The sequence below is a fragment of the Chelon labrosus genome (assembly GCF_963514085.1).
Source record: "Chelon labrosus genome assembly, chromosome: 15".
NCBI lineage: Eukaryota > Metazoa > Chordata > Actinopteri > Mugiliformes > Mugilidae > Chelon > Chelon labrosus.
In genome coordinates, this window is record NC_140348.1 from 971886 (window position 1) to 997464 (window position 25579).

At 39.4% G+C, this 25579-nt stretch overlaps 1 protein-coding gene across 1 annotated transcript in view; it reads right to left on the reverse strand.

Moving 5' to 3' along the window:
* The window catches only part of ttc27 (tetratricopeptide repeat domain 27), a 51283-nt gene that overhangs the window by 25091 nt on the left and 613 nt on the right, over nt 1-25579 (reverse strand). The window contains exons 2-8 of the mRNA XM_084561262.1: nt 20894-21077; nt 19148-19271; nt 15911-16051; nt 13643-13745; nt 11489-11647; nt 10722-10861; nt 1860-1972 (exon numbers count right to left, since the gene is read on the reverse strand). Of these exons, the coding sequence (XP_084417388.1) occupies nt 1860-1972; nt 10722-10861; nt 11489-11647; nt 13643-13745; nt 15911-16051; nt 19148-19271; nt 20894-21077 (964 nt within the window). The remainder of the gene's footprint in view (nt 1-1859; nt 1973-10721; nt 10862-11488; nt 11648-13642; nt 13746-15910; nt 16052-19147; nt 19272-20893; nt 21078-25579) is intronic.

The following is a 25579-nucleotide window of genomic DNA, read 5'->3' on the forward strand; positions in this document are numbered from 1 at the left end:
ATGAATTATTACTTCTGGACTCCTTTTGAATGTGAGTGAATCCATTTAAGCGTTTGATAAATGTATCTTGGCACATCATGTGGACCCTGGGTAGGCATTGCGATTATTACAAACAAATTATCCATAGGATAAATTACAGATCCTGATACACCAAATTAACCGCAGCAACCTTTTTTCATTGCAATTGCGTGAAAAATCAAGTACGTTTTTTCTACTTTAAAGACACTGGGAACTTGAGCCAGGATATGCTACTTTAAAAATTGAATTAATCAATTGCTGGAGTATACTAATACCCATCGGTTGTTCACATTAAAAATGTACTAACTCTGTCATGAAAGTCAGTGTTTAAATGAACCAGAATCTTCGCTGACTTCCAGAGAAATCGGTGATTATAACTGGGGAAAAGAGAGTGAGAAATACACATTGACTGATTCACAAAAAGTGCCTAAAATGACCACAAAAAGGTCTAAACACAAATGACCGCAGAGAGACACAAATGCCTACAAACTGACATAGAGCAGCTGCAAAGAGAAACATGACTTGTAGATGTTTTATTTATTTTTTAATTTTTTTGTTTGTTTCACTGTGAAGTAGGGGAAAGCTAGGAGTAGCCTAGGGCTAATACTACCATTCAGTATATTGAAAAACTGTTCACTTTGACAAAACAATCTCAATTTAATGTCTACCAGCAGAGGACTTTAGTATTTTCATGTTAATTCTTGACCCTCTTGTGGCCCAAATTAATTCCAATGGGCGGAACCACCAATCAATGGTTTCAAATAAAAATTGCTTTGGTCTGGTGTGTTAACTCTTTGGAAGAATCTACAGGTACAACATACTCATTTCTGACACTACTGGAGCAGCATGCAGGTGCACGGAGTTACTTTTAATTTAAACAGACAAACTGCTCATCAATCATCCCTTAGTAATCTCACTGACTGCTCCACTGACCTTCTCTTGACCCATCCAGCCCTAGCAGCAGCATGGGAATTAATCACTGACTCACTGTGAAACTAACGGTTTTATATTACATTGAGTGCCTTCCATCCACCAGTATAATACAAGTTCACAATTTACTGTCACCGAAGGATAAAGAAAGGAAACAAACCACAGGTCACAAAGGAAGAAATGGGGTCTGCATAACGCCTGAGAAAAAAAAAAAAAGAAGTGCTGATAAGACCTTATTTACAGAAAAATACAACCTTCTGAGTCCTGCATTCAGAATTGCTCTTACAAATACAGGTGCTGTATCCCAACACGACGGTATCCCTTCAGTTTAGTTATCCAGTCCAGTGAATTACTTATTCTCTAACATATCTTCACTGCAGTGACGTGATGTATATTAAAATTTACCTTTACAGTTTGTGATTTAGTTTGAACAACCACAACTTATAAAAAAGCAACAGGCCACCAGTGAGCCATGGTGCTCTTCTGGGGCTGAGAAGAGCACCATGGCTCTTAAACAGCACTCACTGAAATGAGTGTTGTTTACTTCTTTGAAGCCTCTTCAACCCTGCCTTTTATTCATACCTTGACAGGTAAGGCTAGTTAGTGCAATCAAGCCCATATGGCACTCAAAGACAATTGCAGTGCCACCCAGTGGGGGTGCAAAAGGACATGCCTCCTCCCTCACAAGGGTTTTACCAGGAGCGCAAATAAAGAAAATAACTAATGTGATCACGTTGTTATAATATTCTACTGCGCCGCAGATGATGTCAGTGTTTATTTAAGCACAGAGCGTGAAACTGAGATCAGATCTGGAGACACATGTTAATGCCAGGTATGAACACATGTACCTAAAGTTGATCACTTGCATTCGGCTAGACCAGGTCGGATCTTAATGCAAGCAGCGGACTTACCAGATGCCCAGGATGACAGCCTGCTCTGCAGCACTGAAGTCAGGTAGCTTGTACTGATCTGGCTCTGCTAAATTGATCTTATCCAGCACAGTGTCATCACCCAGACTGTGGTCCTGTAAGAAAACAATCACAAATGTGCTGCAGCATTAAACCATGGTCAATGAATGAAATGAACAGGCACAAAGAAACCAGAAAAACCTTAGAGCTGTGAGAGGTTTGACTATATTTCTGAAGCGTGCTGGTTGGTAATTTCTTGAAAATGGGTGGTGGTGAGTGGATGCCCCATGTTGTACGTTACTGAGCATTCACTGATAAGCTGAACAATATTTACAACTACAGCCAATTGCAGGCAATCAGCTGCCCAAAAGAGCTCCATGTACTAAATATCTGGTAACAAACCTTTGACTGTAGTTAAAATTTACAATAAAAAAGATATGACCCAAGCGAAAACAGTGGCCCCATTATATCAGATCGATCACCCATTCTAGTTCAATACACCAGCAGCTCCACCTGATCAGCTCTCTCTTCTCGGACATCAGTGTCCTAGAAGTGGGTGAATAAAAAAAAAAAATGTGGCCAAAATGTGAGGCATGCAGGAATTTAGAACTGAATGATGCATGACAGTCAGTGACTGTCAAGTACATTCCTCTGGTTTGGGAAAACTCAGTCCTAACTCTTCATTGCAACAATGTGGTTTGGCATTAACTAAGGATGAAACATGTTTTCTTTATAATAGCTCAAGAATGTAAAGTCCATTCAGACCCACAGTGACATAACTGGCTTTTTTATTTTTTTTCTTAGAAACCTTAAAGAAGCTAATAATCTCCCCATCAAATATATTTTCAAATTGGAAAACAAATAAATCTCTGCGGCCGGCACAGTGGCGAGGTGGTTAGCACTGATGCCTCACAGCAAGAAGGTCGCTGGGTCGACTGGTCCTTTCTGTGTGGAGTTTGCATGTTCTCCCTGTGTCTGTGTGGGTTCTCTCCGGGTACTCCGGCTTCCTCCCACCATCCAAAGACATGCTCATTAGGTTAACTGGTGATTCTAAATTGGCTGTAGGTGTGAATGTGAATGGTTGTCTGTCTCTCTGTGTTAGCCCTGTGATAGACTGGTGACCTGTCCAGGGTGTACCCCGCCTCTCACCCGATGACAGCTGGGATAGGCTCCAGCAGACTAAGATCAATCACTGGCTCAACCTGAATACATAATTTTTTTTAAAAAATGCTGCCATACAGAAAATAATACTATTATCATTATTACTATTAATGGTGAAATTATTATCACAATGTTTTGTGTGTATCAGGGGTTGCGTTAACCGAATATTTTCCGTCACTGACCGTTTTTTCAAAACTGTGACGGAAAAATCTGAAGGCCATCTGTCATTTTGACAGATTGCAATTCACGCCCCTGACCACTTGGTGGCGAATTACCTCATTAATTGGCTCTTGTCTCTAATCGCATTTTGTATTCCAAACATCGCCGAACTTTTGTCAGTGCATGACTATTTCCTTCTTCAGGCCTTTCTACTTCCCTTCTATCCATTTGGGATAGGAAGCCAGTGAGCTCTGGTTAATGACAGCTTTGATTGAGCCTATTTACTCCCCCTCCTCCATCCACTAATGAGGGCATTAGTGGTCTGAGCAAAGCAGAAGGAACTGGATGTGGTCCACAGTCACAAGACTAAGAGCTCCATGAACACACTCCTGGAAAGGTTTGGATGGCTTCCCAAAATTCTAAGAGATGGAACCAATTTCTCCTTCCTGAGTAGTTCAGAACTAACTAACTTCTCAGTATCACTGAAACAGATGATGATTATGATTAAATTCCTCTGTATTTACTAAGAAGGTTATTTTCTAATTTTGTTAAGATGATCTACTAAACAGATTTCAGTGAAATCTGGTGAAATGTTATTCCCTGAGCCAAGGAAGAACAGTTTGCTCAATATTCTTTAGTTCAAGGAACATTATTATTTATTCTTAAATTTTCCAAAGTAATAAGCAAAGTGTTATTTGTGACTGCCTTCTGGTGTCTTAATTGATTAGAAAAAGGTTTAGAAAAAGCTTTGAGCATTCGTTCATAACCCGAGGCAACCAACATTGTATTGGTCAATCAAAACAACCTCTGACGCTGGTGATTTTCCTTCAGCCTCAACAGAACAAAGGCGGGCAATTTTATACAGTTTGCACAGTATTAGACCTACTGAAACAAATTCCGCAATATTATTTTCTTGCTTACATATATTTTTTTTAAAACCAGGTGCCACATTTTTCCAGGTGTGTTCCATCTGGTATGAACTGCCATAGTTATAAAATTCAGAGTGCAACCAAATTTAAAAGAAGCCTGCACACAGGTCAGATCAACATGTTTTTTTGTTTTTAGAATTGTGCAGTTTTGGTACACACACTGTGTATTTGATTGTTAGATTTCTGAGATGATCAAAAATTTTATTTGAAGTTGCTAAGATTTTGACATGGTTCACATTAGGTTTAAGGTACAGTACATTTAAGGACATTTTTAATTACCACATTGAATCCATTTTTTGTCACACTGGTCATATGAAAAGGAGGGCATGCGGACTTCCAGAAAATGGAAAGGTATAGAAAAAGAAGTAAACCAAATTCCAATTCAAAATATGGTTCATCAGTTATCACAAGGAACTCAAAGTTAATATGGGTCAAATTACAGTACACACATTAGATCTGTGGTTTAAAGTACTGAAAAGACAGAATTACTGAAAAGATTCAGAGTGATGTTAAAATATTAAAATGGGTAGCTTACGATAGCAATTTCAATCAGGTAAATTATGATCAAAGATTTAAACAATGGACAGAAAAAGTAATAACTGATTGGTCTGTGTTAGAAAACAAATAGGAGCTGGTGAGTTTTGAAGATCTGTGGCGGCTGTGGCTCAGTAGGTAGAGCGGGTTGTCCACGAACCAGAGGGTTAGCGGTTCGATCCCCGGAATGTGCCACATGCCGAAGTGTCCTTGAGCAAGACACTGAACCCCCAGTTGCTCCCAGTGCGTGGCACTGGTGTGTGAATGTGTGAGTGCTTGTGTGAGCGAATGGGTAGATGTGTCTGTGACTGTAAAGCACTTTGAGTACCAATAGGTAGAAAAGCGCTATATAAAAGCAAGGCCATTTACCATTACCATCTCAGAGGAAGATATGAATAAGAAACACGAAATCTTTAGATACTTTCAACTAAAGGACTAATATAAAAAGTAGATCAAGTCGGATTCTTCCAGGGAAGTGAATGATGTAATCCGAATCATAGTTAAAGCATATCAGGAAAGTAACATAAGAATAATCTCATCGTTATATAAAGGATTGAATTCTAACAACAAACATTCGATTAAATATATTAAAGGGGAACTACCGTTTTTTACAACCTGGACCTTATTTCTGCATAAAATATGATCGTTTACTCATATTAGTTTGATGTTATTTGATGTCCTTTTGAAGATATTTAGCGCCAGTGGAGCGTGGCGTATATCCATATAGTGAGAGTAATCGGGGCACCAAAACGCAGCCTCTAAATAACACATTATCTGACGCAAAACTCTTTCATTTCACCAATATTTTGTTACGATACGCTAGTGCTATTCTCCATTGAGTCTGGAGTTACCTGTTATCTATTCGTGGAGGTGCAGCGGTTTGTTGTTCTTTGGCCAGCTGTTCCTCTCTCTGCCTCCGCATCCTCCTTTCAACAAGCTCCTCATCCGTATATTCTGGCTCAAAACGGTAAGGACGTCCATCATAAACAAAGTCGCCGTCCGCAACCTCAGAATCGGAAAATATTCAGCCATGTTGTAAAAAGCTAGCAGTAGCAAATTACAGGTAAACAAGGCGACCGTTGCGGGTGCGCACGGTGCTCAGAGATGACATCATCCAGGTCAGAGGTTAGCAGGTCAATCTACAGACCCTGGATGATGATAACAGGTAACTCCGGACTCAACGGGGAATAGCACTAGCGTATCATAGCAAAATATTGGTGAAATGAACGAGCTTCACGGCAGATAATGCGTTATTTAGAGGCTGCGTTTGGATGCCCCGATCACTCCCACTATATGGATATACGTGGCGCTAGCTAAATGTCTTCCGAACTCCAAATAGCACCGAAATTATATGGGTGAGTAAACAATCGTATTTTATGCAGAAATAAGGTCCAGGTTGTAAAAAAACAGTAGTTCCCCTTTAAGGTGAAATGGGAGGAAGAACTTCATATAAAAATTTCAGATGAGGAGTGGCACACAATGTGAAAGATACATCACTCATCCACCAATTCACGAATTACGAGAGAGTTTGCATGGAAGAATCTGATCCCTTTTTTTATTACACTGAAAATGAAAAGCAAGCAGCTGCACAGACGTCATAAATGTTGGTGGGGATGTGGATCTTTTAATGTAGACCACTCTCACATTTGTTTGGAAATGTCAAAAAATAACTGTATTTTGGGAAATGGTATGTTAGGAGCTACAACAAATATATGTTTAGGATATGGAGTGCCTGAGACCTGCTTGGTGCTTTATTTATTTAAATTTTCAGAAGAGACCGACATCACTTGTGACGGTTACTTGATCAAAATACTGCTGCTGGCACGCAAGAAAGCCATCACGAGGACTGGGGAAAGGAAACACCACAGACGAAAGATCAATGGATAACAAATGTGGATGAAAGCTTTTTAATGTAATAGTTGACACACATACAAGACTCAAAACGATGCTACTGGACTAAAATAATAATGGATGGATATACCAATCTGCAAGACTGTGAAAATATTATGTACTCCCAGATAGCTTCTGTTTAGTTTGTTTGTATTTGTTCTGTTGTTGCAATGATCTGTTAATAAAGATCAAAGTGATAAAAAAATAAAATAAATCCCCGACAACTCGAATAACTTGAGCTAGAAATCATATTGACTGTAATGCGAAAGGGGCAAAGTTGGAATGGGAAGGAAAACTCGACTTACGCAGACTAAAAGCACGGCGACCGACGAAATGGAAGAACCGCTACCTAACCGTGAAATGGAAGGAGACATCGGCCATTAAACACCCCTCGCGGGAAGTGGGGCGGAAATGGGCTCGGATCTAGAAATTATCAGCAAGAAGACACGGGATTTAAAAACAGAAACGCAGCACAGAAGCCTGCAGACGGAGCCCAGCCGAGACACATCATCGTGAACTTTCTGGAATTCAAAACTAAAGAGAGAGTTCTGAGAGAGGGATGGAGAAAGAAAATACAACTGGCAAACAAGGCCCGTCTCAGATGCCATTCACCAGGATGAGGATCCATTGGGACCTACAACAGCGCAAAGGAGGTGGAGGAGGATTTGGAGAGGTGCGGACTTGCAGAGAAGACACAGACGACCGCGGCGGCAGACGGGCTGGAGTCACGGCTCCAATTAGTAGATTAGATTAGTAGATTAGTAGATTAGAACAAAAAAAAAAACACCAGGTAGTGACGCATTCCCCTGTGAGTGGTATAAAACATTTAGGGAGGAATTAACCCTGCTACTTCTGAATTCTTTCTGACTCTGACTGAGGGCAAACTGCCCCCCTTATGGAAAGAGGCTATAATTTCATACCATTTTATACCAAAGGAAGGAAAAAATAAGAAACTCCTATAAACCCATTTCAATTCTAAATGTGGACTATAACATCTTTATTTTCTAAAAGATTTGAACACTGTATGTGCAACTTGAGCGATGAAGATCAGTCAGGTTTTATAACAGGCAGGCAGACTCAGAATAGAGCAGTTGTAACCAATGTAACCAAGGTCCGTACCAAGAGCCTACAGTGAGGATAAAAATGAATGGACACCTAACTGATAGATTTATCTTACAGCCAGGAACTTGTCAAGGATGTTGTCGTAGCCCTACCTTGTTTGCTATATTTATTGAAACACTGGCACAAATGATCAGACAAAGTGACAACCTAAAAGGAATCCATACAGAAAAGCAGGAGCATCTCATAGGGCTCTTCACACATGATGTTATTGTGGCTCTCTACCACCTGGACAGGACCTTTCCTAATCTGATGTTGACATTAGAAGACTATGGTAAACACTCAGCCTATAAGTTAAACATAGCAAAAACACAAATTCTTACACTGAATTATTCCCCAGGCTGAGAAATTAGAGAAAAATATATCATCAAACAGAATTCCAAGGTAATTAAATATATGGGTGTGGTACTGGCAAAAGATCTCACTAAAACATTTGAAATACGACGGATATCAGGCGGTGGTCAGCCTTTAACACGGACTTTGAGACACAAATTGAGGTAATAAAAATGAATGCGTTACCGAGACTGTTATACCTTTTCCGATCCATCCCACAGATGATTTTCAGAAACACAATTCAGACACTGGGACAAACATATTTAGATTTATCTGGGCTGGAAAGAAACCAAGGGGCAGGTATAGGACACTTCAACTACAACAAGAAGAGGGAGGGTTGTCCTTCTCTAATCTGAAACAATACTTTCACGCAGCTCAAGTAAAGCTCCTGGTTTGTACATGCTGCCCTCTATCCCTCTCTATGCAAAATACTTCTTGTAAAAAAGCTATAACAAAGTGCTCTTATATAATGGAGCCTCTAAGCCTTAACCAAGGGATGGGCAGAGTGAAGGAAATGTGTTCAATGGAAAAGATGACTTTCTCTGTCAGATCTAGAGGAGCAACCTTTTCCAGGAAACGGGAGAAATGGACTACTTTTATCAAAACAATAGAGGATGATACATATTAACAATTAACTGGACATTATATACAACAATATCATCAACAGAGGAGCCTCTATGTTGTTTTTGTTTGTTTGTTAACTTCTTTTCCCTTAAATTGAAAATACTAAATAAAAAGTATCAAAAAAGAAAAGGAGGACATGTAGGACGCCCTGACCATGCAGCTTTGCAAAATGCCAACAGGAAATAATGCAGATCACTAAAATGGTGTCACATGACACTGCTGATATACTGTACTGACATAGTATATATCAGTGGGTGTGTGTGTGTGTGTGTGTGTGTGTGTGTGTGAGATTGTGTGTGTGTGTGTGTGTGATTGTGTGTGTGTGATTGTGTGTGTGTGATTGTGTGTGTGTGTGTGTGTGTGTGAATGGCCACAGACTGGATGAACAGCTCCTTAAAACTGAAGCCAAAGCATGTAGAGCGCCCCCTGGTGACTGGCTGCAGTACAGATCATAAGCTCCATCTCCTCCATATTAGTGGATGGGATTTAGGCCAAACTAAAACACTAAAGTACACATTATGTATAAAAAAAAAAAAAATTCAAGGTTCATTCTGTTCAAATTCTGTCATTTTAGGAAGGTAATATAATGCCGATGTATACTCAAGTGTCTTTTGTTATTTTATTAATTATTTGACGCTATAGTAGGATGTGACATCATGATGACTACAAGTTGCCATCACAACTGCTCCGTGAAGCAGTCCCATAGGACTGTGAGAGAGTGAGGGAAAAAATAAATTAATAAATAAATAAGTGCTGTGTGCAATCCAACATTTCTTTGCAAGTGGTGGAGGTAGAGCAGAGTGCAGTATTAATTAATTATTAAATTAATAAATAATTACCAATTAATTAATTAATTAGTTACTTAATAATTAATGATTTAATTAACACAGGATTGGCCTACATAGTAAAGTCTCTAAATTTTCTCATTCTCATCAGCTAATTGTGCACAATGCACACTTTTAATAAAATAATAGTGTCCCATAAACTAGGACCTTGGTGTAACCCAGATAAATCAGTGGCTTACTAATTAATCATTCAAAACATAAACATCGAAATTCCTTTAAATTTCCTTAAAAGTAAAGAGCGTGTTTCTGGACCAAGTGAATCTTTTTTTTTCATCCTCAAGTGAGGAGACGAGGCCAACTACTTTCGATGTAAGAAGTAAGTGATGAACCAAGTGAAACTTTTAGAAATACCGTAAAACTTGCTGATTTTGATATACTTGCATTTTTATCAGTGTTAGCTACGATAAACTTTCATTAGCTTCAACATTTAGCTTCAACACTTAACTAGCGAAGCTGGCGATTCTTTTTCTCCTTCATCTTTTTCCGAGAGCGTACGGCCTTTCTTCTTGGCTCTTCCTCTTCCTCCATCAAGAGACCTTGTAATTGCAAGGCGCTGACATTTTGTGTGTGTGTCCAACTAAATCGGTCAGGTTTTTTTTAATTTCCCTACGTTGTTTTTGTTTTTCCTTTCATGAGGAAAAGAGAGTGGACCTGCAGATGAAAACTGATGGCGAGCCAACCCGTCTGAGACATAATACTGTCCTGCCTTCCTTGCTACTGCACCCAGCGGTGTGGTAGGCCTTTTTTGGACTTATCTGTGACAATCCATCTTCTTATGGACTCTTCATTTTTTTTGGACATTACTCAACAAAGCTTCATCTTGGGAAGTGGAGCTGTGAATGTATGTGGTCGGAACCACTTCGGTGTCCACTGTAGTATGTTTTAGGACTATACTTTTGAATTGATAGCACCGGCGAAAATGTAAAAAGTGTTGAGATTATGAGATTAGACGGATGCATCCTTATCTTAGATTCGATAGTGAGACATTTTGATCGAGGATAAACAGGCAACTGCAAATTTGTTTATTTGGTTTTGTGTTTCTTTTCTCTTTTCTGTGTTCTTGCCTGTAGGTCACAGGTGGGTGTTACTGGTTTTATAGGACCCATAGATGTAAAATCAAAGAACAGTTGACCCCAAATTGTTGACAATGTGTACAAGGCGGAAATTAATTTGGACAGGATTCGTGGAATGTGTGACTTTTAAAATAAGACAGTCACTTTTGAAAGAGAGAGATTCGGATTCTTCCTATTACAAACAGCAGAGGTTCATACCTTGGGAAGGATGTCCTGGGGTGTGGGGGTGGGACTGGTCTCATCATCCATCAGATCAGGTAGATCTTGCTGTTTTTTAACTTCAAGGATGAGCTGAGCCAGATAATTCTGCTGAAAACGCGTCCGCTTCCCAAGAGCACCTGGATTAACCATATGCAATAAACTCTTACATTCAGTTATAATCTAATCTAACCTTGTATCTCATCAACATGTGAGGACTGAATTTGTCAAAGACATCATTCCTGTTCTTAAAGGAATATAATAAAGCACATTCAGCATGCGTTAGCACATAGGTAGCCTAGCTTACCATAAAGACCGGAGGCAGGAGGAAAGGACGGCTCGGTCTAAAGCTCAGTAAACTGTACATTGTTGGATCTTACATACAATCCATGCATGATAAAAAAGATCAGCACACAATTTAGGAAGAAAGGTTTGAGGAACTACAACTGGACCACTGGACGTGGCCTATGAACAACTGATAATATGGTCTCCAAACAATCCTCACAAAGCCCAAAACTGAACTACTGAATACTGCTTTTAGCAAAAGGAGCACACAGTTTCAGGAGTCTTTAATTTAAAACTAAATTTGTTCAGCTGTTATATTGTGTTTAGTTTTAAAGCAGTTTTCAAGACGAGATGCAGTATTGTGGATTCTCACTGATTATATAAGTGCAATAATCCTCTCATATTTGCGATTTTCAACAAATCATTTTCAAAATTTTCGCCATCACTCATCTCCTGCTGAGCTGTGTAGTAACTGTACTTACCAGTCATGTTGAGAGTGAGCCCAGAGAGCTCCTGGGCCTTCTGAATGTGCTTTTTGGCTGACTGGTACTCGTAGTAGGTTAGACTAGTGTAAACACACTCCAGGTGAAACTGGATAGCAAGACTTCTATACTCCAACAACATGGACTGGGATTCCATCACTGTCAAAAAACAGAGCAATGAAAAATTCAGTGAGGATGGTGGGAAAAAAGTGCAACAATATACTAAGTCAAATTTAGTGGGAGTTCTCTATGCCATTGGTTTTCCTATCAGTAAACTTGCACACGTTTGTTTCAAGCATATTGGAAGAATTTATTTCATCAAGGTGTCTTCCCCAAGTGACCATGATAATGAGATTAGGGCTCTGTGGGAGCCATACCACTTCGGCTGTATGTTTAGTCTCCTTGTTTATGCAGCAGCATGAAATTAGGACCTATCAGAGGTCTTCTTGACCAATGGAGCATTGTTAGAATATTATATTAGAATATTTCCTGTCAATGACCACATTTTTAAACAATAATGGCATAATGTGAATCCTACAGTGCTAGCAGAAGCCAAATGTATTAGTAGGATATATCATTACATAGCTATATCGAAATGCCACAGTAGTTGAGTGTCAAACATTTCTTCAAATAGCTCCTGAACTTCAAGATGAAAAAAGAAGTATACTTATGTTTATCTGATGTGTATCTGTCAGCAGCTACTGTCACATGGCAAATATAAAAATAATAAAATATAAATGAGTAGCAGCAAGAAGAATCCATGAGTTATTATTGTGATTTATTTTTAGTTTTGTAGGAGAGTTGTTTCTTAATGTCATTATCACTAAAAAAAGAAATGAATATCATAGGTAATAATAGATTATGATAGAATGCTTACAATCCATCCATCCAAAAAAAACAAAAGTGAACAAGATTGTCTGATAGATCCTCTGAGGCAGAGAGATTAATCAAGCTCACTGCAATATAAACATGTATAAGACTTATAAGAAGATCGTGGACATTTAAGAGTAATCAAATGAACATAGAAAAAGTTCTCTCCTTAGCATCATCCATGTTGACCAACAACAGTCACTGAGTGGAGGGTGGAGGGGCTGGTGAATGACGATGAAAGTGCCATCACTCATCTCCTGCTGAGCTGTGTAGTAACTGCCCTTTCTTTCCCTCTGATTTTATTATTAATAATGCCTTGGAGCCAGGGAGATCATTGTCATCTGAGACTAGCAAGATAAAGAGAACTGAGAATTCATTACCAGAAATCATACACATTTCTCTCCATTCAACATTATAAAAGCAATGCCAGGGCTGATGCAGATAGACAAAGAAATGTACTTGCAATGCACTGTCGCCATCTCTTGCACATCTAACAATGTTAAGGTTTACAGATTCTTTCTTAAACTGCTCTTTTACACTACAGTTTCCATTTGGTTAACCGTGCAGGCCCACTATTTTACATATGATGCTTTAATCCATGGGTTGTATCACAAGCGTATTATTTGGGATCAGATCATGTGGTGTTTTATAGACACAGTAAGGAAAGTATCATATCAGTGTAGTCTGTTTACCATTTTGTGAGTCTATAGTGAGGGTTGAGTGTGAACTGTGGCCATTTCTCTAAAGTAAGTGGATTGAATTAACAGCCCTAGTTTCCACAGAAGTAAAATACTGAAAAAAATACATTTTCAGTAAGACAGAGAGAAGAAGGGGAGTCAGAAAGTACTGAGATAACGAAAAAAAAAAAAAAAAAAAAACACACTACGTTCTGACAACAACACAGATAATCAAAAATGTCCAGCTGTTAGAAAACAGTGCGACTAAAGAGAGGAAATTAAGTCAGCAACACTTTCTCTAGAGAGCACTAAACAAAGACAGACATCGCAGCAGCACCTCCTCAGATCAGTGTGGCATGGGGAAAAAGCAGATCTTTATGCTCCTTGTGGCATTGTCCAAAACTCTTTACTGATGTCAGAAGCCTAACCCCCTCTCTCTGCTTACACGTATGGTACGTACACGTACGTTACACTATTGGCAATATGAGTACGACACTCGTGAGATCAAGACCGGGAGTGGATTTAAGTTAACAGGTGAGTGTTGTCAAACGTTAAGTCGATCTGTAAGTGACTGAGGAGAAATGACTGATGATTATACTTCACAGACCTTTATCCATGCTGGTTTGTGCCAAGTTGAAGAGCTGCGGAGAACGGGCCTCCAAGATTTGCTGGTGCAGGTTGATGTAGCGAAGGGTCCACCAAGGCAGCAGCTGCACATACGCATGGAAACAAAGACAACACAGATAACTGCATCTGGCTGTCTTGATGATAGCCTAATTATTAGTAAAATTTGAACTGATTTGATCTATTCAGTTCATGTTGAGACAAGGTACATTTGTGCTCATTCTTGTAACATTTATATCTTGCTTTACACTGTGCAGGCCACTGTAAGAAGACAAGCCTCATGTTTAATCAATTTAAAATATGATGAAAATATTGGTCAGGAAAAATAGAACTTGATATTGTTGGCAGATCTATCAGAGATACAGGTATATATATTGAAATTGGATCTGCTGTTAAAACAGAAGCAGTTATATTTCCATTTCACTTATTTTAATAATGTAACATGCTCCCTGTTCAGAAATTACATATGAACAAATAAGCATACGACACGCTGATGTTGAGGCCCTACAGCACAAACAAAACACCAGCAGCAGAGTGCTGCCTGTTGGAACCAAGTGCTGACCACACACTAAAAACAGCCAACTCAAATGCCTTTTGCATCTGAACATGATGGAAAGTGGCAGTGAGAAAAATCACCTTACCACTTGTTTCCTCTTCTTGTCCTCCAGCAGTGGGAGATTGAGGGGAACTATGTAAAAATGCTTACATAACTTATAGAGTCCAGGTCAGAGTTGAATTTTATTTCTTCAAAAATTAACTCGATGAACCAAATGTATAATTTAATTAAAAAAAAAAAAAACATTCAATTAAAAAAAAAACTTTTTAGTAAATTGAGCAAATAGTGATTAATTTCAGTTTCTCCTGTTCACCAATATCTGCTCGTAGACATTTCTTGCACCTGTCTGCTGTTAGTTACTTTTAAATTTTCAGGAGTCCTTTTTAGAGTGGCACACTTAATAGCTCTCCAAAGGTTTTCAGTGGTATTTAGGTGAGGACTCATTGCTAGACAGTTGAAAACAGTCCATCTTTTCATTTGAAAACTCAATTTGATATATCTGCTCATTTGTGCTGTTGGATTTTTAGGTTGAAAAACGACCTTCACCTCAAACCCCAATTTTCTGACAGTGGGTAACACATGCATTGGGAATCTTCTCATTTCATCATTCCTTTCATACCTCAGGTTTCCTCTGTCTGGCTCAACTATGAAGGGGTTTGAAAAAAAATCACTTTTGCTTTGTTGTTACTTTCTTTCAGTGGCATGCCCTCCTTTGTCCATGGAGCCATAACAGTTTCAGGGTGTGGCGTTTGGTACTGGCTGAAACCCACACTCCAGATTGATCAAGGTCAGCCTTAAGCTCTTTAGATGTCTTGCATGGTGCACTAGCCTTCACAGTCTAAATTTAATTTCTTGCAGCACAGATTTCAAGATATTTGGCATTTTCCTAGCAACCTTTGGAATTATATTGTTTGATAATAGCATTTCTGTTGCTCTAAGAAGGTTCTCTTTTTGACACTGTGAAAAGGTTTTGCATCAATGTATGGACATATTCAAAATGTTTTACAATTTTCAGGTATGAATAATTGTGACCAGGACTATAAAGAGCTGTGGCCACTATTTGTAATCTGCTTTACTGATTTTGCCTTTATTTATTTACATATAGTATCATTTTAATATCCATTACAAACAAAACAGCTGTATATAAATACTGCCACTGCAACATGTGATGTCACCCATTGGTTTGTGATGATGCTGCAGTTTATGGTTGGCAACAAATAAGGAGAAACTGTTGACTGATGAAAAACAGCATACCCTGAGATTGCTCTGTATTTTAAGCATAACAACAGTTCTTGATGCTGAGGCCAATATATTTTTAGAACTCCTTTAGGGATGCTTCACATCAGGAAGGGGTTTGTGTGAATAGCAAATAATGTATAAAAAATTGATTTAATTGTTTCCATTTTAAGAAAACATTCATACATAAATGCAGATTGAAGATTTACTTTGTAATTTCTAAACTACTCCTTTTTCTGAACTAAATTATGTTCTTCACCACCATGTCCAACAAACATGCATTAAAACTTACATAAATATATAAAAAAGACAGAAATTGCAATCCCAACAATAATAAAAAATGCAATATATAAATTCCAAAATGAAATAAGTACTTTTCTGAAGGGTTAACTCTCTTCACTCATCACTCATAACTGTAACTCTTTGAGAAATGTCATAGAAGCAGAAAGACAGAATTACCTGGAGGCTATCCATCTTAGACAAGCACTTGGTGAGAATTACCCTGGCCAGCAGGAGGAGGAATGGGTTGGCCACCAGGCTATACACAGACTCGCCATCTAGGAGGAGGCTGCAGTGGATAGCCTCAGATAGGGTCTGGGGCTGCAAGTCAAAGATAGAGATTCATTAAGCCATTACTACAGAAAAATAACTGAAGAAAATGAAGGTCTCAGATAAGGACTATTTTCAACCATGAATAATGCACTTTAATGTGCAAACCATGCAAAAAAATAAATAAAATATATATATATATATATATATATATATATATATATATATTTAATAAACAGAGCTGTCATGCCTTGGAGTTAAGAACATCTTCTATATATATATATATTCACATCCTTCAGCTCTTACTCAGTGATCTCATGGCGTTCCCAGGCAAGATGGGAAGCAATATCATAAATTCCCTCCAGCGTGTTCTGTGTTTGACCCAGGTTATCCTCTCAGGTGACTGTGCCAAGCATACAGGCACAAGAAGAAGTCCTATCTGGAGTTGTGAGGACTGGCACGTAGTGAGCAAACTCATTTTAGCTACTTGGAAGCAACACTTCACACACATACAGGTACAGCTCAAAAAATTTAAATATTGTGAAAAGGTTTTGTCAATCACTTCAGAAAATGAAACTCGTATATTATCTAGATTCATTACACACAGAGTGAAATATTTCAAGCCTTTATTTCTTGTAATTTTGATGATTATGGCTTACAGATAATGAAAGCCCCAAACTCAGTGTCTCAAAACATTTGAAAATTGGGAAAACTCATGGTGTCGCACCCTAATCAGCTAATTAAATCCTGAGCCTTTAAATGGTCTCTCAGTCTGGGTCAGTAGGCTACACAATCATGGGAAAGACTGCCGACATGACAGATGTCCAGAAGACAGTCACTGACACCCTCCATGAGGAGCGAAAGCCACAAAAGGTCATTGCTAAAGAAGCTGGTTGTTCACAGAGTGCTCTATCCAAACATATTCATAGAAAGTCAAGTGGAAGGAAAACGTTTGGTAGGAAAAGGTGCACCAGCAACAGGGATAACCCTTCGAGGATTGTCACACATCACCCGGTTCACACTGAGACCTGACATCATCTTGGTCTCTGAGGCCACAAGACAGCTAATCTTGCTGGAGCTAACAGTGCCCTGGGAGGAGAGGTTGGAGGAGGCTCGAGAGAGAAAGAGGGAGAAATATCAGGAGTTGGTGGAGCAGTGTCACTGGAATGGGTGGAGGACCAGGTGTATGCCAGTGGAAGTGGGCAGTCAGGGATTTGCCAGTCACACCCTGAGCAAGGCCTACGGTACACTGGGCGTAACAGGTGTCAACCGAAGAAGGGCCATAAGAAACAACGTGGAGGCAGCAGAGATAGAAAGCAATGGAAGAAGGTCATGTGGTCTGATGAGTCCAGATTTATCTGTTCCAGAGTGATGGGTGCATCAGGGTAAGAAGAGAGGCAGATGAAGTGGTGCACCCATCATGCCTAGTGTCTACTGTACAAGCCTGTGGGGGCAGTGCTATGATCTGGGGTTGCTGCAGTTGCTCAGGTTTAGGTTCAGCAACATTATGTGCCCAAAGAATGAGGTCAGCTGACTACCTGAATATACTGAATGACCAGGTTATTCCATCAATGGATTTTTTCTTCCCTGATGGCACGGGCATATTCCAAGATGACAATGCCAGGATTCATGGGGCTCAAATGACCATACAGTGTATATGAGAGGCTCACTTTCCTCTTCATCACAGCAGACATTTTTACTGAAGGAAAAGTCCATGATACTATTATAACATTAACAAAGTGATTTGAGTCCAGTGAAATCATAAGACCAACTACTGAGAAAAGAACTGCAGTGTTTCCCCTACCATTACATTGCCTGTATGTAAAAAAATTAAATTAAATTAAGGAAACAAATAAGACATAGATTGACAGATAGATAACGAGATACAAGATAAATGGATAAATAAACAAAAGTAAGTAGCTAGGTAGATACAGTACATAGAGAATGAATGGGGAATTATTTCAGTTTTCTTAAAATAGATGGGCCGGATGTGGCCGATGATGCATATCAAGAGGCACTGGAAATGTTCTTCCAGAAGCCGAGAAAGATCCACTGTAGCAACAGAAGGTGCACACTTTGTGGATAAAACAATTGCAAATAGTTGTAAATAGTTGTAAGTAATTTTATCTGTAATTTGTACAAACAAGAAATATACTGTAAAAGTTGTTGTAACTGTTGGAGTGAAAAATATTGTAAAAAAGTATTGAATATGATTCCTGTTTGTTAACTTTCGACCTGTTTGGCCTGCAGCCACCATATGCACGCACCATTTTCACAAAAAACTGCTGCAGAAAGCCTGATCAGGGTTGGTTGTGAGTTCATCCCAAGTTTGCCCTTGCCTATCAGTATCAAGTGATCAACCATCCCAACCAACATCATTTGTTGATGAACAAGTTTGTTTTTTGTTGTTTTAATATGTGGGAAATCTTGAAGGACAACCTTGCAGGCATTTTTGTACGTAGTACACGCAATTATTTGCATTTCTTCTTCCATTTTCTTGTATGGTTACTGCAGTACACATCTCATGTGGACGGAATGTAAGCATCTCCTGTTTACCATTTTTTTCTCATTTGTAGTGTCAAGCCTGAAAATATCAATTAGACTAAAGGACATTCAACTTTTCCTTTTCCCAAAATGACTTAAATTTGCATGACAATGGGTGTGCCATGTTTGCCTTCGCTTTCACACTGTCATGCATGTATGGACTACCAGCTTCCTAACACAGGCTCCTTGCTGTGGCAGCACATGGCACTGATGACTTCTGGGGTAATGGCTGACTGAGACACACTATTTTGCTTGCTGGGCTGCAGTGCTACAAGGAAGCTATCTCCTGACCGAAGTGTAATTAGTACCCCAGAGATGCTTCATTACTAGGCAGTTCAGCACCCAGCCTGTCTACAGCTCTCTCTAGTAATGCTCTGACTCGGCTCACCTTCTACACCACCATGAAATTAAGCTTCGACACATTTAGACCATTTAATATTAGGTAATGTTGTGCAAAGTTTGCGTGACCCATTAAGCCACAACCCCTCCCAGGGTAATGGGAAATACTCAAGACTAAAATATATTTCAATTTTTTTTTTTTTTAACAATTATGCAAAATCAAAGAAAGCAAACGAAAATATTAACATGATGAGACAGCCGTACCTCGGAGGACACCAGGCCCGGGGGGAGCAAGTCACAGGTAGGGAAGGAGACCGGAGGACCAGTCCAGTTACTCTGGGCAAATACGTGCAGGCATGAAGCCGCTAGGGCCATCATTGCCAGCTCCCTGCAGCAAGAGGGAAGACAGACACTGGATTTACTGCACAGAAAGACTGCAGAGAAAAGCCTATATTAAAAGTTATTTTTAACAAAGGCTTCTCAACATAAGAGTCTAGAAAAGAATAAGTGACTACAATCACTTTAACCTGCAAATTCAATCTGGGCAAGTAGAGGGTTTGAAAATAGACAACCATCGACATGCTTTTCTGCCTTTCAATTAGGATGTGAAAGTGAAGGAAGGTGATAAGAGGGAAGAAAAGGACTCAATCATGATGAGGGGAGAGAAGGAGGAGCAATATGTGATGCATTCAGCATTGACTAATGGACAGTTCTCCCCTGAGAGCAAGAAGGAGATGTTAAGCTGCCCTTATTAAAAATTAATAATTCATGACAAAAGCAAAAAAGTCAGTGAACAGAGAGCGGATAAACTTTCCTGAGAAGTACTGCCACTACCGATTCCCAAACAAACATCATTAGGTATATAACATATATGTCCTATAATGGACCAGTTACAGCCTGCAGAAATGTACTCCCTTTTCTCTTTCAGTTCAAGTAAAACACCTTCCACTTTAACGAAAAACACTCTTGTCCTCTAGAATGTGTGAAAGCTTTTAATAGGTTTAAAAGTGTTTAGGAGTATTTAAAAGTATTTTACTTAAACGGTGTGCCTGGCTTTCAGTATAGTGTATGAATGGTTTCATACGTGAATTTTCCAAAGTGATGGAACATGTCTGATTTTAATGACAGGTTGATTAGCTACTTTGAAAGATGTGCCAATCTTGGATTTAAGTGTGCAATATAATCAAACTAGTTAGTTTATTTTATAATAAATGTTTTAATGTATTGCACAATATCAGCCCAGTGGTATTGCTCTTTACTCTGGATTTGCTGCACCTGAAATGTATGTGATCTACTGGATCAGACGATTGCGAGGAGTCCATTTATTTGCCGTTAATACCAAAATAACCGTCTTTACATTGAAACTGGTGAACTGATGAACAGCCCATCTGTTGAATATCACTGGGGAATATCTTTTTTTTCTTGTATTGATCGATGTAGCTGTCCACAAATATGGTAAAGGTCGTATCATGAGGAAAAATCTGTGCGTTACGTTATTATGTCGAGTGGTTACTGATGCTACCCAAGTTGCTAACCAAGACCGACTGATCAGTGTAATGTAACGATACTTAGACTGTTGTTAATTTACCCACTGAAACCTGCCATCATTGTATATGTAACATCTGAGAGTGATTACTTCTAAAAGGGACCAAGACCAACTTTTGTCTATATTGTTAGCAACATACATTGCTCAGCTGAATAAGCTTCTTTTGTGTAAACATTTTGAAAATGTCAATATCCAACGCTCACATTTTGTATCAAAAGACCTTCAAGCCAGCAGCAAGAGCATGTCTGTCAGGGAATAGGGAATCCTCTAGAAAGTCCATTGAAATAGGGAAAGAACAAACACATAGCGTGAAGCATAACTGTCTCACAAGGTAACGGGTGTTGCCTTGTAAGACAGAACAACTCTGTGTTCCTTTCGGTAATGGCTTAAAACTTGGGCAGCAACACAATACAGATTTCAGAAATTATGCAGTTGATTTGACGGTGCCATTTCTGCTTTCTTGCCTGTGCATCTGGTTATCATTGGTGCCACCAGTCAGGTACAGCAGGACCCGTCTCTCCAGGTAGGCCTCAATGCTCTCCCCCTCGCCATAGTTGCCATCTCCGGAGAGCAGATCTACCACCTGTGGGCTCAGCAGTACTGCTTTAAAGTCCCCAGCCATCAAGGACTCCAACAGAGAACCCGCCTCTGGAAGGAAAAAAAAAAAATCAAGCACAGTTACCTTAAGTATGTTTGGAGGACTTAACACCAGTGTTCTACAGTGTTTACTCATTTCATTTGATTTATGCAAATATATGACAGCAATGTAATCTAAACGTTTTTTTTTTTTTTTTTTTAAACGAATGTGATCGGACTACAAAAAAAATTTTAGAAGGATGTTGTTCCCATAATATTAATCTTCTGAGTAAGAATAAAATTGGATTATTTGTGTTGTTTGGGATAGGCCCCAGCCAGCCCATGACCCTCTAGAGCACAAGCAGTTACAGAAAATGAATGAATGAATAGATTCTGCGTCTGTATCCGGGCAAAATTTGCTTTACTTGACATACTGGAGACTGAGAAACATCCAGGGAAGTGTTCTGTTTTGTTTTTCGTTTATTTGTTAGTGGATAGAGAAAATTTACAAGTAACTATTGGTAAGTCTGACAGGCAACTCAAGTTACTTTGCTTTGACATAAATTACAACCTCTTTCAAACTGGGAAGTTTCTGGGCACTTCTTCCACACAGATTTGAGTTATTTTTTTTAAATCACAGTAAATGTTGCTAAAACTGTTGGAATAAATCAACAGCATCTCACTGTGTAAGACTGACATGCATTACTGTAATCTACACTTAAAGTACAGCAGAGTTTATACAGGCATTACCTCACCTGGTAGCTGCTCACATCATACAGTTGTGTTAATGTATTTATCCAATTCTCCTGCAGTCTCCCTACACTGGTAGTGCCACACTCTAGCTTGACAATCCACCCCCTTCGTTTCTCTGACATTGTTTCCTAGTCATTTTTAATCTAACTCAATATTCTCAAGTTAATGAGCATATCGAATCATTCCCCATAGATAAGGCGCAGTGTGTGAGCGTTTGACTGGCTAAGACTCCCACACCATCATGTACTGATGTGTGAGGAGGACTGCCAGCTGAAGAGGTTGATACTGAGATGATGAAAAACGTTGATTTATTGAAAGACAGAGGGCGGCTACAGGGCCACTACTTCCCAACCAGAAATAATTGTCTCGCCTGAGTGTGCCATTCAACCTCTTCCCATCTTTCATTAGCTTTTTATTTGAGCAGGGAGACTGGCTTGACTCATTAGCATTGATTGCTTTGTGTTCCCCCGGTGGACAGAACAAAAGGGAGGGAGAGGAGGGAAGTAGATAGTGTTCTGAGCAGCATAACAACGCCTGGCTATGCTGAGATACGTCAAAACGCCTCGATCATGGTCCTTAGAGTAAACAAGAAACAGGGCTAAGCACATAAAAAACATGTGTCATACTGTCATACTGAGAACTGAAGAAGCTACTCGGATGAGTGGTGAAACGTCTTCTCAAAAAACTCTACAAGTCCAGTTGCCTTTTTGAACCTTGATGGATATGTGTCATACCCATATCAGCTGCAAATCTCCTTAATTATTTCTTGTTATAAAATTTTTAATACAAATCCTAAGAAAGGCATGATTTTGCAACAACAACAACTCTGTCCTAAAACAAACTACTAAAGGTTGTATGACTTAACATCTTCAAGTGATCACATTGGTGGACACACTCAATGCCTGTGTTCATAGCACCAATCCTGTGAATTGTACAAATAGGAATGAGGCGCTTTCCAACTGAGAGATTAATGACAGAGGTTTAAGGTTTTGTATTCAGTAGCTCACACAGGAATTATTAGAAATATTTCCAATAGTTAACAATAGAGATAGTTGCCTACATTGACATGTTGTTCTTTGTCCATTTACTACACCTGGAAAATCACATGCTGCCTAACCACTCACTACATCATTACCATCATCACCATACCTTATTTCACAGTGCAGTGCATCCTCAGCCCTTGACAGACTCACTGCGAAGGAGGGCTTACATCAATACAAGAATCAAGATTCCTGGCCCACATGCATCACGACCTCTAGGTGAGCCACCCAATCCATAACCGAACCCTCGGCTTTAATAAGCACTTGCGGTGCAGGTGGAGTTTTAAAGGGGGCGTGAAGATTTTCATCTTGCGGCTGATCTAATGAAACCCAGGGGCTGCCATAATAGCACAGTGCAGAGGGAGAGAGAGGATAGGAAAAGGCTTTGGCTTTATGATGGGGAAAATGAAAGCCTGAGGTATGGCCACGTGTTTAATGACATTTCAACTACTCTTCAGGTCTACCGATGAAATGGCAGCAATTATGGAAAACAAGGCAGAGGCCCTCAAATTAGTCCATAATTCATAAACGTTCAGGCAATGAGCTGAGGCGAATAACGCAATGGTGAATCTAATTTGCGAAAGTATATATAGAGCTAAGCAACGATATCCGTCCAAGCGATCCCGCCACTAAAAACTGCACATAGTCACCAGCTTATGGTCTGTCTTTCAACTAGATGAGGTTGCTCACGCAACCTTGATGAGCTTTATTTGATCTGAATCAATACAACAACACTGATTCATGTAGCTCTTTCCGCCAAGAAAAGCATACAAGGCAAACTTCAACTCAGCGATGTCCTTTAAGTTACTACTCAAATAAAGGTAGATTCTCATTCCATAAGAACAAGCAGTCACGTCATACTCATAGTCATCACCCTGAGATTCTTGTTTCCACATGTTGATAAGAATAGTTTAATTCATTAATTCTGTACAATCAATGCAGTGAAGGAGTTATTTAAGAGACTGACACTTCCTCTAACCCTTCACAGGACAAGCGGTTACAGAAGATGAATGAATAAATGAATGAATGAAATTGCATTTCAGGAAATAACCGAACAGAAAATGGAGGATCTACGCACTGGCATTTATTATTGTTCTGTGGTTCGCTTTCATAGCATTAGTCACCATGGAACACCTCCTGGGTGAACTCATCAGAAGCTCAAATCACATTACGCCAGCTCAAATAGGCTGGCACCTGTGGCATCTATGCCAAATTCCCTCATGTTTTGTCTATTTAGGTTTTTTATTCTTATGTGAGAGAGAGAAAGAGAGAGAGAAACATTTTTTCGATTTTTCTGTATGTCGTGAACGTATCGATAAATTGCCAATAAAGAAATCTTGAATCTTGAATCTTGAGACCTATGTCATCCTACTATATAGGGGGAGGGTCTCGCACCCTCCCGGCATAGATACCACAGGTGCCAGGTTATTAGTACTGCAGGGATGTGGTCTGAGCTCCTGGTGAGGTCATGTAGGAGGCGCTCCCATAGTGACACACGCACTCATGCTAATCAGAGGACCACGGTTATAGACATAATCTTAAATTCATGTAGCAGTGTTCTGTATGTGAACAGCATGTTGAGTTTGACCAAGCATCTAGGCTATTTGTAGGAAACAACATTTCTGTATATATGTATGATGAGAAGGTGCACTGCTGCTGCCAGACACCTCAGTCAGGTGTGCACTCTCCGAACAAACAGGTAAACTGCTTGGTTATATAATTAGAAGGGCAGTCGTATCAATTCATGGGTAACTTGTGCACACCTTGGAACAACTCTTGTGCTATTTTGAAGAAAATGTGGGCAATGTGCCGAGTTTTGTCCAGTTCAAGGAAATCCTACAAAACACATCATCACGGTATGACACAAAGGTGTCACTCTCTGAGCTGTGCAGGGATGCCCATTCTACTACTGACAACATGTCACATATAAATAAAATGAAGTTCAGCCCAAAGTAGTTATTAATTTAGCTCTTAACTGGACACCCATGGTAAAAAGACATGTCTTCCACATCCCTCCATGTTTCTATGACTTTAATATGCTTAGAAAACTTGGGTTTTAAGTTTGAGTAGCTACTCTTTCCATGGATGTGTCGTCTAAACCTAATGCCATATTTCAGAAATGTATTGTCTGTTAATGTGGCCAGAAAATAACCCCCTGTGGGATAAATAAAGGATTATTTTATCTTATCTAGTGGAGAAAACCCTAGGAGTAGGAGTTAAACACCCACAAAGCTTCCACCTAATTCTTGTCAGATACTGAGGGGTAGATATGTAAAACTAATTGATGATACGAGTTATATCGAGCTGCTCAGTCATAACCAACGTGCCTGTTAACACAGCAGAAACATGTGGCCTTAAAACAAACTGAAGCTCTAACCACTACTGTCTGCTGTCTGCACTTCAAAGCAGTGGCTTGACAGCCCATTGCTGGCCAGATAGAAAGTAGAAAGTGACACAGAAAATCTCCTCTAGTCACTTATCAACACAAAGTAATGCATACACGTTCATTCAGCAAGCAAGTTAGCAAAAGCTTACTGTGAATTTTACCGTAGACTCCTTGTACTACGCGAATCAAAGCTAATGTTTTCTAATTACAAAAGTTGGCACAATTCAACTTAATTTATGTATAAGATGTATGCCGAATAGCAAAGGCATGAGTCAAATTTAAAACCAATATTCTGTATTATTTCCTTTAGATATTTAGTGCAACCCACAATAGCGTCTTCTTATACTTGGCCAAAAAATCAATGGAGTCTGGCATGACGTCCACACACGAGAGAA